This window comes from Mus caroli, unplaced genomic scaffold (assembly GCF_978045245.1).
Source record: "Mus caroli unplaced genomic scaffold, Mus_caroli_1 scaffold_3, whole genome shotgun sequence".
NCBI classification, from domain to species: Eukaryota; Metazoa; Chordata; class Mammalia; order Rodentia; family Muridae; genus Mus; species Mus caroli.
Window position 1 is genome coordinate 108,082,210 of NW_028227258.1, and position 19,554 is coordinate 108,101,763.

A 19,554-nucleotide genomic window follows, 5' to 3' on the forward strand; every position below is an offset into this window, starting at 1 on the left:
GAATGGAGAAAAGCAGAGATCTGTGTGGAGTCAACGCATGAGACATAATGTAGATGAACATATCCAGCTGTTTCAGGTCATGGGACAGTCTTTCATTAAGAAGAGAAAAATCTTTAAAGTGCTTATAAGTTTAAAAAATTTAAAATAGACCCAGTCCTTTGCTGCTTGGATAGAAGGCCCACTCTACTGGAGGAAACACAAACCTGTACTGTAAACCCAGCTTGGGAGTTCACAGGCCCTGAGGGTGGATCTGCTACTATTCTGAGGATCTACTACTACTGTTATTCTGATAAATTCAATATCAAACTGACCCCCAAATCCATCTCTATACCCACACACTGGTGATGCTCTCAGATCTTATCAGAGAATCACCGTTGTATAGTGGTTTGCACAGAAACTCACAAATTGCTCAAAGCACACAGAATACCAGTGGAGTTGTTAGCCATAATTTAGGGCATCTTCACCATTCCTCTTCCTAAGGCTCAGGGACCACAATAGAAAGGGGGAGGAAAGACCATCCTACCCAGAGAAAACAGTGTCTTCTGGACATGGTAGGACTTCTGTGCTCACAAACTCATGGCAGCTGTGGTTGTCTGCACAAGACTTGCACAAGACCAATCCTATCAGCATTCTAGTATAAGGAGGATAGAGCAAGAGCCACGTCCCCTAACTAGAGAGCTAGGAATACTTGATGGCTCTGGGAGGGGATAAAGTCGATTTTTATGAAGGATGTGGCTCCTGGTAGGTTGGCCACGTTCCAGTGGATGGATCCATGGTAGGAGGAGTACACTGTCTGCCCAAATGGGACTAGATGGCTTGTTAAAATAAGAAGATACAAAGTTGTGAGTTTGGGAGGTAGGGATTGGATCTGGGGGGGGGGGAATGGGGGTGAAGCTGGGAGGTGTAGTGCAAGGCATAGAAGAGAATCTGAAGAAAACACACTGTATGCAATTCTCACATATTTAGGAAAATGTTAACAAGAAAACAAGCTGGTCTTACATCTTAGTAACTCAATGTTTCAGGAAGCCTATATCTAAGAGTGATCTCATTCAAAAATAGGCAGGCTCTCTAATTTAGGTGGGCTGAGTAGAGTGTCTGGAAAAAGGAAGCCTGCTTTGCATCTAGATTCTGGGGAGTAGAGTTTCATAATTGTCATATGAGAACAGAGTCTGGTATGAGATCTTTTTCTTTCCATAATTGTTTCTCTTTCTTTCTTGAGTGTGTTCAAGTACCTCTGCAATTTCTGAATCAACTAAGCAAGAGGACAACTTAAAAATCTCAATTTACTGAAAATAATTCACAGCGCTTCTGATGGGAGTCAGCAGACCATCAGGAATGGCTGATGTCATGCAAATGGGGACGATTACTCTGCATTTGAAGACATTTGAAAAACCCTTGAGTCGCCGTGGGTTTGTCCTCTATTTTAGCATTGGAGATAAAAATGTAGGAAAACAAAAATAAGGACGCCCACAGTTTCAGTTTGATAAGAGGTGCCATGTCAGGTAAGAATATACAGCTTGGTTCTGAGAGTTCATACCTAAATATAATTATTTAATAATTAATTTAAAAGTTTGAGAGATAGCATTTTTTCATAGGATCTCCATTCATTTCAACGCTTCCATGGAAATTACAGCCGAATATTTAAATTGATGGGAAAACAACAAAGGTTTCTTTGCTCCAGCTGCCTTGTCAAGGACCAGTAGAAGCTGCATAGTGTACACTTTTCAAATGTGTGTATTTTCACTATAAAGATTACCACATTCCACTTACGATGAATTCTCTTTAAAAAACAATTGACTAAAACACCCTTTACGTGTGCATATCTCTCAACAGAAGCTTAAATATTAAGAATGTTCTTACAATTGAGGGAACTTAACTGTATGCCCCAGAAACTGATTCTTCCAAACTAGAAAGTAAGCATGTTTACAGGTATTTCCTCTCCCTCTCTCCCTCCCTCCCTCCCTCCCTCCCTCCCTCCCTCCCTCCCTCCCTCCCTCCCTCCCTCCCTCCCTCCCTCCTCTCCTTGCTCTCATTTTCTTTCTCCCTTTCATCTCTCTTCCTTCTCCATCCTCCCCTCCCTTCCTTCTCTCCTTCCATCTTTCCTCCCTCCCTCCTTTCCTTCCTCCAAGACATTGCTTATTTCGTTCTAAGCCAGTGGGAGCAATGAGGGAGAGGACGGCAGCAGAGCTGCGGAGTGGTGCGGAGGATTTAGTGTGTAAAATGTGATGCTTGTTATTCATGACCAGTGTGCATCCTGGAGTGTGTTGCACCTCTAATAAACTGCATGCACTGCTCAGTCACATTGTACCTGTGGAAAGGCGCAAGGAGGCTGGGAGTGGTGTACATGTGTGCAGAGTTGGTGTTCTAGAAACTTCCTGCTTCCTGAAATCCTATCTCTCTCATTCCTGGCACAGTGTCTCACAGAGAAACAAGGTTCTTTCTTTGGAGGCTCTGGGATTTGTTGTATTAACAAGCACCTGCTGGCCCTTTGATTCTGGACAAGGAATCCAACTTCCGAAGCCTGTCTCCTCTCTGGAAAAGAAGCCATTCCCTTGGTTTAACAGAGCCAGATGGAGCAGAGTCGCTGTGACATCCGCAGCAGAATGTGCACTGGAATTTTCAGCCTCTTTAGCGTCAATGTCATGCAACTACATTTATTATAGTAATTTCTAACTAAGGAAAACCAATTTAAGCACCATCCAACCATTTAACCTTTTTTTATGTTTTGATGTCCAGTTTGCTTTTCCGTATGTGTCCCCTTCCCATCTACACTAGGTACCAATATTCTCAGAAGGTCTGTAGGGTTCAGTCTTTGGGTGTTAAATTTGACATGTGCTGTCATAACCTGACAGGGGTCATTTTTCCCCAGGAAAGAATTCAGTTATTGAAAATCAGCAGGTGAACAGACAACAATTTAAATATTTCTAAATACTGTGTATCCTGATAGTTTACTGGGTATAACGGTATACAAGTAGCTTTTAAATAGTCCCACCAGCACATAGAGATAAACAGGAAAATAAGAAAAATGTGTCATGCTGTAATGGTTGTGTAGTTTTTGTTTGCTAGCTTGCTTGCTTGCTTGCTTGCTTGATATTACAATAGTTCTTTAAAATACCAAGTGGCTGTTTTGCCACTGTGTTTGGATCTTTACATGACTACAGCTCATCTGTTGAGCATTGTGACATGGGGGAGGAGGGGAAGAAAGCTATATGCTAGTTTCTTATCATTGTAACACCATTTCGAGCTGATCGAGAGGCTAGGTGCTTTAGAAGTAAGGCTGAAGTTATGAGTCATTGAAGACACATGATCTTAGTGATGATTTGTAAAAGGGATCACTGATGTATGACTCACGGGTAGAACACATGTTTAACATACATGCAGGAGACTCTGGGTTTACACTGTAGCACCCCCCAAAAATGGGGAAAACAAAAATGGTCACCAGACTAAAATTATATATATATATATATATATATATATATATATATATACACTCACACACACAAATATATATCACAAGAATAAAAATTATACACACACATATATATATATTGGTCCCAGGAAGATGTTTGTTGGTTCCTATGAGTGTTAAGATGAAAATAAGATCAACATTATGAAATCCATGTCACCTGTTTGGCAGACTTAGTTGAACATTTTCAGACTTCTTAACTTCAATGTTTTAACTTATATAATATACAGTAAATGAGGGAAATAAGAAGCCAATGTTGCTAAAGAAAAATTGCTAAAGCAGCCTGCGATCCAGGCAAGCTGGGTAATGTGGATATTATGGGCACGTCTTGCTTTGTGGCTAGCAATTCTCCAGGCGCTATTTTTAACCAAGCTGAGATTCTGTTCTCTGCTCCATCATCTCCTCACTTCACCCTTCTCGTTGTGCTCGCAGAGCACAGATTTGCATGCTGTCTGACTGTGGCATATTCTTAGGCATGACTTAATGCCAATCACTTCAGCAGCCATTTTACCTTCTCTTGGGAGCAAGGCAGTATTTAATATATGACAACCTTTACTGAGTACTACTTTCATGAAAAAGATATGTTATTAATTTTGCAAGTGTTTGCTAAGTTGATTATATAAGTGTATATACGCATATGTCTATGTACATGTGTGTTTACTTTTGTGCTATATGAACAACTATGGAATATTTTTTACCTATTATAATTTAGTTATAATGGATCCTGAGGAAAAACTCAAACTGGTTTTTGGGAAGGTCTGAAAACTAGTATCCCAAGGAATCCTTTCTTTTCTTTAATTTTATGTGTATTAAGTGTTTGCCTCCATATGTTTAATTGCACACACACACATTGTATGTATGTATGTATGTATGTATGTATGTACGTATGTATGTATCCTGCAGTGTCCAGAAGAGCCTACCCCCCTTAGAACTGGAGTTACAGATGGTTGTGAGCTGAGCAGCTAGGTTGGTGCTGGGAAGAACCATGGACTGCTGCAGGAGTAGCCAGTGCTCTCTCAATCATGGAGTCATCTCTCCAGTCCCACGTCATTCTACTTTATTGTTAAACATCTAGAACCATACAGGAAATGAAACTAAAGATGTCTTACTTCATCACCTATCAGCCTTAGGCAAAAAGATAAGAATGTTTCACTGATGCAGCCACCAAATCAGACCACACCCCTTTAATCTAGATCACATGTTCACAGAAAGCTCTCAGCCCTCCTGTCCTAATGCCGTCTTCTGCTCCCTTTTGAGAACAGCAATTCCCTCTTCCTAAGGAGGGCAGCTCTGTAGACTCAATGGGGGATCAAGTGTCATTCAGTGAAAAGCCTTTCCCTTTATCGATGAAGGTACCAAAAACCCTGAGGGTTTGTGACTGCCTATATTCTAAGTCCATAGTAAAGTATATCCATAGCATCCCAGTAAGGGCTCACAGCCCTTACAATTCTGGGTCCTCTAAAGCACCGCACACTCAGCCTTAGCAAGGAGGCTCTCAAGATTCACCAATATAACTCTCTTGAGAGATCTACCTGATACATAAACACATATCACATGCCCTGTTGATAACAATTCACATACTCTTTTATCTTTTAAAATACATCTTTTCACTCTAAAAGCTTTCAGATCAATTTTATCCCTCTGGTCATATTATCCTGAAAATGTTACCTCTAGCAAATACTTCATCTTTTTGGAATTATAATACATTTAAGACTACACACTAATTACCTAGTGTCTCTGACATCATTTCTTTCATCCACTTATCAAGAAATATTCTGCTACAAATTTAATACATAGCAGGTAATCAAAGGTGGTTTTAACTTCAAAGTTAGATGTTTTTATTTTTTATAACATTTACCATTTTCTGCAATTCTGATCATTAATTCACTACCTACTCCCTCCAGTGAAATTTAAAGTCCATCAGCCCAAATGCCTTTTGCTTGCTATGTAATGGTCCCAGTCTTTGACTCTTTGAAGGTATTCAATATACTCATTGATGGCATGAAGGCAAGCAATACTATTTATGATCACAGCATGCCGCACCTGGAAGGTTTTCCTAAAAAAGCTGCACATTCCATTTGGGATGTCAGGGCTTTCAGACATGTAGCGTGAGTTGTCAGTGCATAACATACGGCCTTTTAAATGCTTTAGTAAGAGTTACTGCAGAAAGTTTCTCTCTGAAGAAAATTAACATAAAATATGTCCCTTATGTGAGATACTTTGACTGACAGTGATAATTTCATCTGGCTATCAACTTCCTTGCTGTAATGTTTCTTTGAGGAATTACAGATCTAAACTTCCCTTTTACCTTATATATGCATGTACTTCAGGTTAGTCAGGACTGACCCTAAAGCTCACTTGAGATGGTATTTATAAAGCATAGTTACATGTACAACACCAACTTCACATCACTATACTGTTCTTTGCTACCACTTATACTAAGGTCTAGGAGTGAAGGCAGGTCACCTTTCTCCCCTCTGATCCTCATGCTAGACTCCTCTCAGTTTTGAAGTTAACCCAAGCAGATCTCCTGAGATTAGGAATCATGAAATGAGTCATGTTCTCTAAGGAACTGGATCTGAGACCAAGGGGAATTCAAGTGAAACTGAAAAAAATATGCTTACTCAGCAAACCACAGTAGAATACAGTAAAGGATAATTAAAATGCAAATTCTAAGGATGGCTACAGTAACAGAAAGGAAGCAAAAACACAGTGGTTAATAAATAAGGTTTTCTACTCTGATTGTAGCAGTTCTAAAATAATTATCTATCTCTGGTAAGTGGAGGTTAAATCTTTTCCTATTGTTTAATTTCCTATTTCTCTAACTACAGAATTTTCTGAGAAAAACAATAGATGAACTACACATATACATACATAGAATCAGAAGTTCTTGAGATACTCATACTTCTATGTGGCAGGCATATAAGAAAACTAAGGGGCGCAGGTCTGGTTCGGTCAGTGACAGAGACTACCTCCTTGCCCCCATAAAGGCTCTGGGATCAGATGCCAGGACAGGAGAAAAATAAGAGATTATATGTGGCCAATGGGACACATCCAAAAGATTCAAAAGGCAAGCAAGGCACAAACCCTGAGTCACTTATGGGACAAGGAGTCATCAACTCCTTGTAATCTGTAACCTACGATTACCTTGCCTGCATTGCATTTGGGAACAAGCACAACACAATTGGTAAAACATTTGTTTGATTTAAAAGATGAGGTCTTAGAGCTACCACGGGCAGAACCTGTGTGTAATCTCTCCCTCTGCCCCAAACATTAGTCAAGATTCTTTCTAAGCAACAAAATTCCATGGCAGAGACACGTTCGTTATTATATTTTCTAGAGTAACACATTTACCCAGGACCCACGGTAATATCATCCACTCCACGATGGTTGGTGGTGGACCTTGCCTGTTCAAGTCTGACCTGTCGATGTGCTGAGAGGCTAGCAGCAGCAGAAACAAAAAGGTCAGATAGGAGGCTGTGTGGCAGATAAACTTGATAAATGGCTTTCTGATGAACAGTCCAAGTGGGCTTTTGGGAGCTATCAGGTAGCACACGGAGAAGACCGGAAAGAGTAGTCCTATTATGAAACACGTCACCATCTTCACCGCCCAGTGTCTTCTCCTCCAGCCTGGGAACTCATCGTACCAGCGGGAAGCGAGCAGCTGCTGGCAGTTGGGCTGAGCAACAAACTAGGAGGAACGGAGAAGGAAAATTAGGTTCCTACTGTATGTAATGACCTCAGTTCATCAGGAAGAACTCAGAGACATCGTTATCCCTTACCGCATAGTTTTAGGAAAAGATAATGACACGCTTGAATATTTTTTTCCAATTTCATATTAAAATCAAATTTAAACAAACCATGTATTCTTTGGTAAAGCAGTATTAGAATTTAAAGACACAAGCTGTGGTTCACCTGATCTTAGAGTAAAAATAAAACACATGAAGCCATTCTAACAAAGACCATACAATGGGCACTTACTGCACTCACGGCACAGTGCTGTGTGCTTAGGCTTAAAGAGAGTCGAAATGGAGTCCCTACACTGGCAATGGAAGCAGAGGGAAAGAATAAGAATACACAACCTGTCCTAGTTGTTGTGATCAAACACTGACCACAAAACAATTTGGGGAGGAAATGATTTATTTAGCTTGCAGGTGACCGTCCATTATGCAAGAAGCCAAGGCAGGAACCTGGGGGTGGTAAATCAAGCAGAGACTGTGGAGTAATGCTATTTATTGACTTCTCATCTATCTTTCTTACAAAGCCCAAGGCCTCCAGCCCAGAGTTCATGCTCATAGCAGGCTGGGCTAAATTAGCAATTTAGAAAATGCCCCACGGACATTCCCACAAACCAACATAATGGAGCCCCACTCAATTTGACATTCCCTCTTCCAGGCTGTGTCTATGTCCCTGGCAAGCTGACACAAAAACAAACAAACAAACAAACAAACAAACAAAAAAAACCTCTACTCAACACAGAGGATACACTACCTAAAAAAAAAAAAAAAAAAAAAAAAAAAAAAAAAGGCCAAATATTTAAGAAACGTATACACACAGGATAGGAAGTGAAAATGTTCACATCACATTTTAGTTCTTCTTTTAACATTTTCCATCATATGTACACATGCATGAGTTTCTCTCTCATAAAAACAAATATATATATTCAATTGGGTCTGGTTAATAGAAAAGTAAGAATATAGTACTATAAATAAGCTAATGATCATTGTCATAGCTGAGTTTATTAGAAACATTACTGAGTATATTATCATATATACTAATCAATTATTATATACAAGCTATTTCACAAACATATTACCCCAATAACATGCCTAAAGTGTAACATATATATACTGCTTTCTCCTCTTAAATGAGGAGGAAAGAGTTATAAGAAATGGCTATAATTATCCAACATTTCAGATCAAGATGGAGTGTTGAAATGTGCTGTCCACATTTCCTACACACAAGTTTTTTCTTCACTGTGACTGACACTTCAGTGTCACATGAATGGAGTTCCACTTGGTCAAGGATGACTTTCAGAGAGAAGAAAGCCATTCAAGATAAGACACAGCAGGGGAGTTCCAGCCTACACTGGTGGTAAAGTGTGCAGTGGGTGTGAAGAATGGCGGTGTAATTCTGCATGAGGCCAACACTTAAGACCCTTGAGAAGGATTCTGCTGATGTCAGAAAAGAGCTTTCTCTGTGTGCAAACCAGACACCTGTCCCTTCATAGTTCTTTTCACCCTTCTCCACATTCCCTAGTCTTCTTCTTTGTCTCTCTGCTGTATGAACCTGGTAAGACTTGGCCCTGCCTCTTTTCAGATGGTGTGCAAACAATTAATCCCTGGGTGATGAGAAAGGATGCTTCCTTGGGAAGAAAAAGAGGCAATGGAATGATGGATTGAGACATCCAGTATCCGAGGTGTCCAGTCATGTGGGTTAGATGAATGGGAGTTGGTCTTCTTGTTCTGGACACTTACTAATCAAAGCATATAAGAGTGGGCAGAGAGACATGAAATAAATCAAAATTTTATGATACAGGCTTAAGTAAACACAGATAAATCAAAGCATTTCCTCCAAGCAAGGGTCAGGAGGGCAATTTGTTTCTTATTGTTACTAATTTAAGCGACTGTAAGATTCTGTAGAAAGGAATGTTTGAATTTATATCAAAGAATCTAGACTTTCACTCGTTTTCTGGCCAAAGCCTTTCCTTAGACTGACAGCAGTGTCATAGATAATGGTGGAAGAAGATGAATGTTCTATGATCTGCTTTGATTCCCCAAGGTATCACATGAGGACCCCGAGAATCCCCTTCCAACATTTTGTCTCCTGCCTCCCTTCCCTCCTTGATACCTTACTTCTTCTCTGAGTCTCTTTCTACTTCTTGTCCCTTGCTCAGCTTTCTCCAACTCCCTGTGAAGGACTCTTTCAGAGAACTGACTCTCTCTTTGACTAAACTACAGGTCCATCCAGGGAAGCCCTGGCCAGACCCCAGAGCATTGCTCACATGAAGTTGGGGGTCTATGGCCTGGGTTTCTCCACTGTCTTCCTGGGGCAGAAATGGAGGAGCCACTGTTTCCTGCAGCCACCTGGACTTGGGGAAGGAGATTTTCACTATAGGTCTGTGGATCAGGCCCTGGCCAACCCCTACACAAAGAGAACTCTCAGCATTCAAACTTACAGTGATCCCATGCATTCATAGACGAGTCACTGAAAATTAATTTTAAATTCTTCATAATTTGCACCCAATAACTTTTAAGTCATTTCAAAAGCTATATCCTTTGAGTATTATACAGACACTGAGACATAGGGTTTTAATGACTGTAAAAATAACTGACTCTAATCTAATTTTTACAAAGAAATCATGATCCAACATAGACGAAATAAAAACAACTGCACAAAACAGTAAAAATCCCAAAGCATATAGAAAAAAAAGAAGAGAAGAATAAAACAAAAAGTATACTTAAAACTACTTAAATTATCCATTTTATTTAGATTTTTCCAGTTATGTCGAGTATAGGCTTTTGAAGTAAGACCTGATGACTTTTTTAATTTCCTCAGTTTTTGTTTCTGTGTCTCCCTCTTTATTTATAATTTTGTTAATTTGGATATTGTCTCTGTACCTTTTAGTTAGAGTAAGAGTTTGTCTATCTTGTTGATTTTCTCAAAAAACCAGTTCTTGATTCTTTGTTTTGTTTTCTTTGTTTCTAATTGGTTGACTTTAGCCCTGTGTTTGACTATTTTCTGCTGTCTACTCCTCTTGGGTATGTTTGTTTCCTTGTTTTTTTCTAGAGCTTTCAGTTGTACTGTTAAATTACTAGTATTAGATATCTCCAATTTCTTTATGAAGGCACTTAGTGCTATGAATTTTCCTCTTAACACTGCTTTCATTGTTTTCTATAAGTTTGGGTATATTGTGGCTTCATTTTCATTGAAGTCTAGAAAGTTCTTAATTTCTTTCTTTATTTCTTCTCTAACCAGGTTATCATTGAGTAGAGAGTTGTTCCGTTTTCATGAGTTTTCTGTTGTTTTGTTGTTATTGAAGTCTAGCCTTAGTTGATGGTGATCTGATAGAATGCACGTGATTATTTCAATCTTCTTGTCTCTGTTGAGGCCTGTTTTGTGTCCAATTATATGGTCATTTTTGGAGAAGGTTCCATGAGGTGCTGAGAAGAAGGTATATTATCTAGTTTTGGGATGAAATGTTCTGCAGATATCTGTTAAATACATTTGGTTCACATGTTAGTTTCACTGTGTTTCTGTTTAGTTTCTGTTTCCATGACCTGTCCATTAGTGAGAGTTGGATGTTGAAGTCTCCCAAAATAATTGTGTGAGGTTCAGTGTGTGTTTTGAACTTTAGTAAAGTTTCTTTTATGAATGTGGGTGCTCTTGCATTTGGGGCATAGGTGTTCAGAATGGAGACTTCATCTTGGTAGATTTTTTCCTTTGATGAATATGAAGTGTCCTTCCCCATCTTTTTTGATTACTTCTGGTTGAAAGTCTATTTTATTAGATAGTAGAGTGGCTACTCAAAAAAAAACCCCTAATTTTAAAGTGGGGTTCAAAGCTAAACTGAGAATTTTCAACAGAGGAATCTTGAATGGCCAAGAAACACTTAAAGGAATGTTCACTGTCCTTTGTTGTCAGGGAGATGCAAATCAAGAGGACTAATATTCCACCTTACACCAATCAGAATGCCTAAGATCAAAAAACTCAAGTGACAGCACATGCTGGCGAAGTTGTGGAGAAAGAAGAACACTCCTCCACGCTGGTGGGATTGCAAACTTGTTCAATAACTCTGGCAATCATCTGGTAACTTCTCAGAAAACTGGAAATAGTTCTACCTGAAGACCCAGCTATGCACCCAAAAGATGCTCCACCATACCAGAAGGACACATGCTCCACCATGTACATAGATAGCAGCCTTATCCTTAATTGCCAGAAACTGGAAACAACCCAGATGTCCCTCAACTGAAGAATGGATACAGAAAATATGGTTTATTTACACAATAGAATAGTATCCAGGTATTAAAAACAATGACTTCATGAAATTCACAGGGAAATGGATGGAATTAGAAAATATCATCCTAATTGGGGTAACCCAGTCCCCAAGGGACATGCATGGTGTGTACTCACTGATAAGTAGATATTAGCCAAAAAAAAGTTTAGAATATCCATGGCACACCCCTCAGACTCAAAGAAGTTAAACAAGAATGAGAGCCTCCCAGGACTCAGTGTAGGTGACTTTAGCCAAAATGCCCAACAGTGGGGACATAGAACCTGAAGAGACCACCTCCAGTACCCAGACAGGACCCTCAGTGGAGGGACAGGGATGTAAACCTACCTACAAAACTTTCAACCCAAAATTGCTCCTGTCTAAAAGAAATGCAGAGACAAAAATGGAGCAGAGACTGAAGGAGTGGCTGAGCAGTGACCAGCCCAACTTGGGATCCATCCTACAGGGGGGCACCAATCCCTAACACTATTACTGATGCTATGTTGTAATTGCAGACAAGAGCCTGCCATGGTTGTCCTCTGAGAGGCTCTAACCAGCAGCTGACTGAGACAGTTACAGATTCTCACAGCCAAGCATGAGACAGAGGTTAGGGACCCCTTTCGAAGATTTAGGGTAAAGATTAAGAAACAGAAGGGGATGGCAACCGCATAGGAAGACCAATGGTATCAACTAATCTGAACCCCTGGGAGCTCCTATACATGGGCTGGTCTTAGTCCCCTGGCATGTATGTATGCAGTGGACTGCTTTATCTGGCCTCAGTGGGAAAGGATGTGCCTAAACCTGTAGAAACTTGATGTACCAGGGAAGTGGAATACCCGGAAAGGGCACTCTCTCAGAGGTGAAGGGGAGGGGGAATGAGAGTACCATGTCGTTGGGCAGCATTTGGGATGTGAATAAATAAAATAATTAATTAATAAAAATACTTAAATCAGCTGAATCCCCCCCCCCCCGCATAGACAGGAACTGAAACATTAACTACAGATAAAGCAAACAGAAAGGAAGCAGACAACAAAAATGGCAATGGGTATTCTGCCCGGATGTGATTGATTTAGAATTCACCTTCCCTTCATATTTTCAGCTTCCCAACCCTCATACCCCAAATTTACACTACAAAATATGTCTATTCTAGAGGCAGTCGTTCTGCCTGGTTTAAGACCTTCCACCAAGGTTTTTGTTTTGTTTGTTTTCAAAAATGTGTTTTATAATGTTGATAACAGGGTTTCAGGGCTCTCTGAACACAGAGCGTTCTCCCAAATTATGTTATCCCTAGATGAAAAACCTTTTCTATTATATCAGCCATTTATATCCCTTCAAAGCTGCCAGTGGCCTTCAACTCTGGCTGACTGTTTCCCAAAGAGAGCTACAGTTGTATCCACAACAAAAACAATTCCTCCAGTCTCCCGGCCTGAATTCAGGTTGATTATATCTATTTACTTTATTAATCAAAGCACCATTTCCCTGTGCTGTTTCCTAATTAAAGCCAGCGATGTATGTCAGACCCTAGCTATGTAAGAGGGAGAGAGAGAGAGAGCACAGTCTTTCAGAACTAGTAAGTCCATTTCTGGGCACTCAATGTGTATTGAAAATGGGTCATGTTATAGATAACTTCACATGACCTTCTGAAACAGAGAGATCCAGGAAGCAGGGGAGATGTTGCATCAGGAAAGCAGCATGAACATAAAACCATCATGGGAAATTCAAGGCAGCAAGTTAAGCCTGAAATAGCAGGCAGGCTTTTGACAGATTCACACTGGCTGGAGAATGTCCCTTGGCTTCTGTTTAGGAAAGACCGTACTGAAAACGACGACGAAAAAAAAAATTCTTGGGCTAGTTAGTCTGTAACTTACTGTGGACTTAACAGACATACAGTGGAAAGGGAATCTGTCACTATCTCTTAGCATCTATGTGAAAAATTTCTTCAGGGAACTCCTGAGTCCATGTCCTTGCTACTTGCAGCCGTGGCTGTGGCCGGTGACACAGTCATTAACTAGAAGTTCGTCAGTGACACAGTGTGTCAGATCTAACATTAGACCTGGTGAGGAACACTAAATATTGCATTACTCCTGTTAGTGTTAACAGTTCAGAAACACTGATTTAATTTATCTGATGCCTAATGAAGCTATTCATAGTTCTAGTGTACAGAATAAACGTTTTGAGACTAGTTAGAATTTAATGTAAATATACATTCTAGTAATTATAAAAAATACCCAGTCTTGATCTTTGTGAGTGAGAAAGAGAATTTTATAACCCAATTGTAATTAGTATGTCATAAAGGGAATAATTAGTAGAAAAGGATTTCTATGAGAAATATCACATCTATTATAATAATAGTAATAGCTTAAGAACAATAGCCATAGAATAACTAGTTTGCCACTAACTAATAATCAAATTGCTTTTAGGAGCTTTCTTGAAATAAAAAAAAAAAACAACACCCTATGAATCTTTTATCATATTTGAGAAAACAACACAAAAAGTCTTAAGAATGATCAGGAAAACTAACTGAGACCTTTGAGATCCCGTCTTCCACTGTCAAGAAGCCATCTGGTCCCACTGAGTGCAAAGAACTGTCAAACTGGTCACCAGGTTTCCTAACCACTTTCCTTGAACACACATGATAAATTAGTCTTTCAGAGTGGGGCTTCCAGATGTCCTATCCCTAGGGTACCACGTTGATGTCAGTGAAGGATGATAACTCATCTCTACTTAACGTGTTGGTCAGGCAAGCACACAATTAAATTTCTTAAAATACTCCTGGGTCTATGTTCAGATTTGGTGTAGAAACTGACCTGCAAGGGTAGTGAGTAGTAACAGGAGGCTGGAAATGCCAGGCAGTCTTTAAACGGAGGTGGCAAGAGCTCAGCACTGAATACATTACATGATAGAACTTGATACGGGCGGGCATGGTGCTTCATGCCTGTAATCCCAGCTCTAGGGAAATGGAAACAGAAAAACGAAGTGTTTGGGGCAACCCTGATCTGCACAGTGAGACCCTGTCTCAACCAAGCAAGCAACAAGTAAACAGATAAACACCTATGGAACAAATAGATTGAACCTAGAAAGCAAGTCCAACTAAGTGGCCAGAAACTACAATCACTAGTTAATGGCAGCTCTTTGAAAATTACAAAGGGGAGCAGTTGGTAAAGTCTCCATAGCCATTCACCAAGGCCCATTTGAAGGCACAAGTAAACAACTGAAATGATTTGTGAAAATAGAAACTAATTCTATGATGCTGCTTAAAGTTTTAAAAAATAAACAGACATGGAGAGGAAGGAACTTCTTGGTTATTGACGGAACCATGCCCAAGTGTTTTTTCGTGTGTTGAATAATCAGGACAGTGCTAGGGGGAAATAGTGTGAGGTGTGGTCTACAGTCAGGTATTGAAGGCTGACCCCCAGTCCCCAGTCACTGATGAGCGAACGAGTCCCACAGAGATGAACCATATACAGTTTTCATCTCCACTGGAGCCAAAGACTAAATTTTGCTTCTATCTGCATCAGGGCAAGGACCATGGGCAGGTGGGCATCAACGTACTCTAAGCATATATTAATTCTTATTATACAAAAGGATATAACTGATGTTCTGTTTGTTCTGTTTCCTGCCATTCCTATTTCCACATAATAGTTAGGTTTCCTAATTCTTTTAAAAAATGGTGTTATGAAAAATGTGGAAATAGCTCTTCCGGTCAGAAAAGCACCAGGGTAGCTAGGGCACAGGGTCGGCTGACATAGACAGCTATCCACAACACCCGCCACAGGATCTTAAGACTTCTGGTGAGTGGAACACAGCTTCTTCTCCAATCCAATTGCGCGCGGGACCTGAGACTGCATTAGTTAGGGAAGCAGAAAACCGGCCTGAGTAGGGCCACAGGCCTCTTCCAGCCGGACCAGCAACTGGGCAGCTAGAGCACAGGGTCGGCTGACACCCGCCAGCTACCCACGACACCAGCCACAGGATTTTGAGACTTCGGGTGAGTGGAACACAGAGTCTGCTCCAATCTTTAAACAGTGACAACGATAACAACTAACCCCAGAGATTACCAGATGGCGAAAGGTAAACGTAATAATCTTACTAACAGAAACCAAGACCACTCACCATCATCAGAACCCAGCACTCCCACTTCGCCCAGTCCAGGGCACCCCAACACACCGGAAAAGCTAGACACGGATCTAAAAGCATATCTCATGATGATGGTAGAGGACATCAAGAAGGACTTTAATAACACACTTAAAGAAATACAAAGGAACACTAGTAAACAGGTAGAAGACATTAAAGAGGAAGCACAAAAATCCCTTAAAGAATTGCAGGAGAACACTGCTAAAGAGTTACAAATCCTTAAAGAAAAACAGGATAACACAATCAAACAGGTAGAAGTCCTTAAAGAAAAACAGGAAAACACATCCAAACAGATGATGGAAATGAACAAAACCATACTAGACCTAAAAAGGGAAGTAGACACAATAAAGAAAACCCAAAATGAGGCAACACTGGAGATAGAAACCCTAGGAAAGAAATCTGGAACCATAGATACCAGCATCAGCAACAGAATACAAGAGATGGAAGAGAGAATCTCAGGTGCAGAAGATTCCATAGAGAACATTGGCACAACAATCAAGGAAAATGTAAAATGCAAAAAGATCCTAACTCAAAACATCCAAGAAATACAGGACACAATGAGAAGACCAAACCTACGGATAATAGGAGTGGATGAGAATGAAGATTTTCAACTCAAAGGACCAGCAAACATCTTCAACAAAATTATAGAAGAAAACTTCCCAAATCTAAAGAAAGAGATGCCCATGAACATACAAGAAGCCTACAGAACTCCAAATAGACTGGACCAGAAAAGAAATACCTCCCGACACATAATAATCACAACAACAAATGCTCTAAATAAAGATAGAATACTAAAAGCAGTAAGAGAAAAAGGCCAAGTAACATATAAAGGCAAGCCTATCAGAATTACACCAGATTTTTCACCAGAGACTATGAAAGCCAGAAGATCCTGGACGGATGTTATACAGACACTAAAAGAACACAAATTCCAGCCCAGGCTACTATACCCAGCCAAACTCTCAATTAACATAGATGGAGAAACCAAAGTATTCCACGACAAAACCAAATTCACGCATTATCTCTCCACGAATCCAGCCCTTCAAAGGATAATAACAGGAAAAAACAAATACAAGGACAGGAACCACACCCTAGAAACAACAAGAAATTAATCCCTCAACAAACCTAAAAGAAGACAGCCACAAGAACAGAATGCCAACTTTAACAACAAAAATAACAGGAAACAACAATTACTTTTCCTTAATATCTCTTAATATCAATGGATTCAACTCCCCGATAAAAAGACATAGACTAACAAACTGGCTACACAAACAATACCCAACATTTTGCTGCTTACAGGAAACTCATCTCAGAGAAAAAGGTAGACACTACCTCAGAATGAAAGGCTGGAAAACAATTTTCCAAGCAAATGGTATGAAGAAACAAGCTGGAGTAGCCATTCTAATATCTGATAAGATTGACTTCCAACCCAAAGTCATCAAAAAAACAGGGAGGGGGACTTCATACTCATCAAAGGTAAAATCCTCCAAGAGGAACTATCAATCCTGAATATCTATGCTCCAAATACAAAGGCAGCCACATTCATTAAAGAAACTTTAGTAAATCTCAAAGCACACATTGCACCTCATACAATAATAGTGGGAGACTTCAACACACCACTTTCACCAATGGACAGATCATGGAAATAGAAACTAAACAGGGACACAGTGAAACTAACAGAAGTTATGAATCAAATGGATCTGGCAGATATCTACAGAACATTCTATCCTAAAACAAAAGGATATACCTTCTTCTCAGCACCTCATGGTACCTTCTCCAAAATTGACCACATAATTGGTCACAAAGCAGGCCTCAACAGATATAAAAATATTGAAATTGTCCCATGCATCCTATCAGATCACCATGGACTAAGGCTGATCTTCAATAACAAAATAAATAATAGAAAGCCAACATTCACATGGAAACTGAACAACACTCTTCTCAATGATACCTTGGTCAAGGAAGGAATAAAGAAAGAAATTAAGGACTTTTTAGAGTTCAATGAAAATGAAGCCACAACATACCCAAACTTATGGGACGCAATGAAAGAATTTCTAAGAGGAAAACTCATAGGTCTGAGTGCCTCCAAAAAGAAACTAGAGAGAGCACACATTAGTAACTTGACAACACACCTAAAAGCACTAGAACAAAAGGAAGCAAATTCACCCAAGAGGAGTAGACGGCAGGATATAATCAAACTCAGGGGCGAAATCAACCAAGTGGAAACAAGAAGAACTATTCAAAGAATCAACCAATCAAGGAGCTGGTTCTTTGAGAAAATCAACAAGATAGATAAACCCTTAGCCAGACTCACTAGAGGGCACAGGGAAAGCATCCTAATTAACAAAATCAGAAATGAAAAATGAGACATAACAACAGATCCTGAAGACATCCAAAACACCATCAGATCCTTCTACCAAAGGCTATACTCAACAAAACTGGAGAACCTGGATGAAATGGAGAAGTTCCTAGACAGATACCAGGTACCAAAGTTGAATCAAGATCAGGTTAATGATCTAAACAGCCCTATATCCCCCAAAGAAATAGAAGCAGTCATTAATAGTCTCCCAACCAAGAAAAGCCCAGGACCAGATGGGTTTAGTGCAGAGTTCTATCAAACCTTCAAAGAAGAACTAATCCCAGTTCTAAACAAACTATTCCACAAAATAGAAACAGAAGGTACTCTACCCAACTCATTCTATGAAGCCACAATTACTCTGATACCTAAACCACAAAAAGACCCAACAAAGATAGAAAACTTCAGACCAATATCCCTTATGAATATTGATGCAAAAATCCTCAATAAAGTTCTTGCTAACCGAATCCAAGAACACATCAAAACAATCATCCATCCTGACCAAGTAGGTTTCATCCCAGGGATGCAGGGATGGTTCAATATACGGAAATCCATCAACGTAATCCAGTATATAAACAAACTCAAAGACAAAAACCACATGGTCATCTCGTTAGATGCGGAAAAAGCATTTGACAAGATCCAACACCCATTCATGATAAAAGTCTTGGAAAGATCAGGAATTCAAGGCCCATACCTAAACATGATAAAAGCAATCTACAGCAAACCAGTAGCCAACATCAAAGTAAATGGTCAGAAGCTTGAAGCAATCCCTCTAAAATCAGGGACTAGACAAGGCTGTCCACTTTCTCCATACCTATTCAACATTGTACTTGAAGTCCTAGCCAGAGCAATTTGACAACAAAAGGAGATCAAAGGGATACAAATTGGAAAAGATGAAGTCAAAATATCACTTTTTGCAGATGATATGATAGTATATATAAGCGACCCTAAAAATTCCACCAGAGAACTCCTAAGCCTGATAAACAGCTTTGGTGAAGTAGCTGGATATAAAATTAACTCAAACAAAAATGGCCTTTCTCTACACAAAGAATAAACAGGCTGAGAAAGAAATTAGGGAAACAACACCCTTCTCAATAGTCACAAATAATATAAAATATCTTGGCGTGACTCTAACTAATGAAGTGAAAGATCTGTATAATAAAAACTTCAAGTCTCTGAAGAAAGAAATTATAGAAGATCTCAGAAGATGGAAAGATCTCCCATGCTCATGGATTGGCAGGATCAACATTGTAAAAATGGCTATCTTGCCAAAAGCAATCTACAGATTCAATGCAATCCCCATCAAAATTCCAACTCAATTCTTCAACGAATTAGAAAGTACAATCTGCAAATTCATCTGGAATAACAAAAAACCTAGGATAGCAAAAATTCTTCTCAAGGATAAAAGAACCTCTGGTGGAATCACCATGCCGGACCTAAAGCTTTACTACAGAGCAATTGTGATAAAAACTGGGTGGTACTGGTATAGTGACAGACAAATAGACCAATGGAATAGAATTGAAGACCCAGAAATGAACCCACACACCTACGGTCACTTGATCTTTGACAAGGGAGCTAAAAACATCCAGTGGAAGAAAGACAGCATTT

General features: G+C 39.7%; 1 protein-coding gene across 3 annotated transcripts in view; it reads right to left on the reverse strand.

Moving 5' to 3' along the window:
- Positions 1 to 19,554, reverse strand: part of Trpc4 (transient receptor potential cation channel subfamily C member 4) — a 174,617-nt gene that overhangs the window by 44,831 nt on the left and 110,232 nt on the right. For 2 of the 3 annotated variants that reach the window (XM_029475583.2, XM_029475582.2), the window contains exon 4: positions 6,821 to 7,157. In XM_029475583.2, coding sequence (XP_029331443.1) covers positions 6,821 to 7,157 — 337 coding nt within the window. Of the gene's footprint in view, positions 1 to 6,820; positions 7,158 to 19,554 lie in introns of those variants that run through there. The other variant, XM_029475584.2, reaches the window with a different exon arrangement.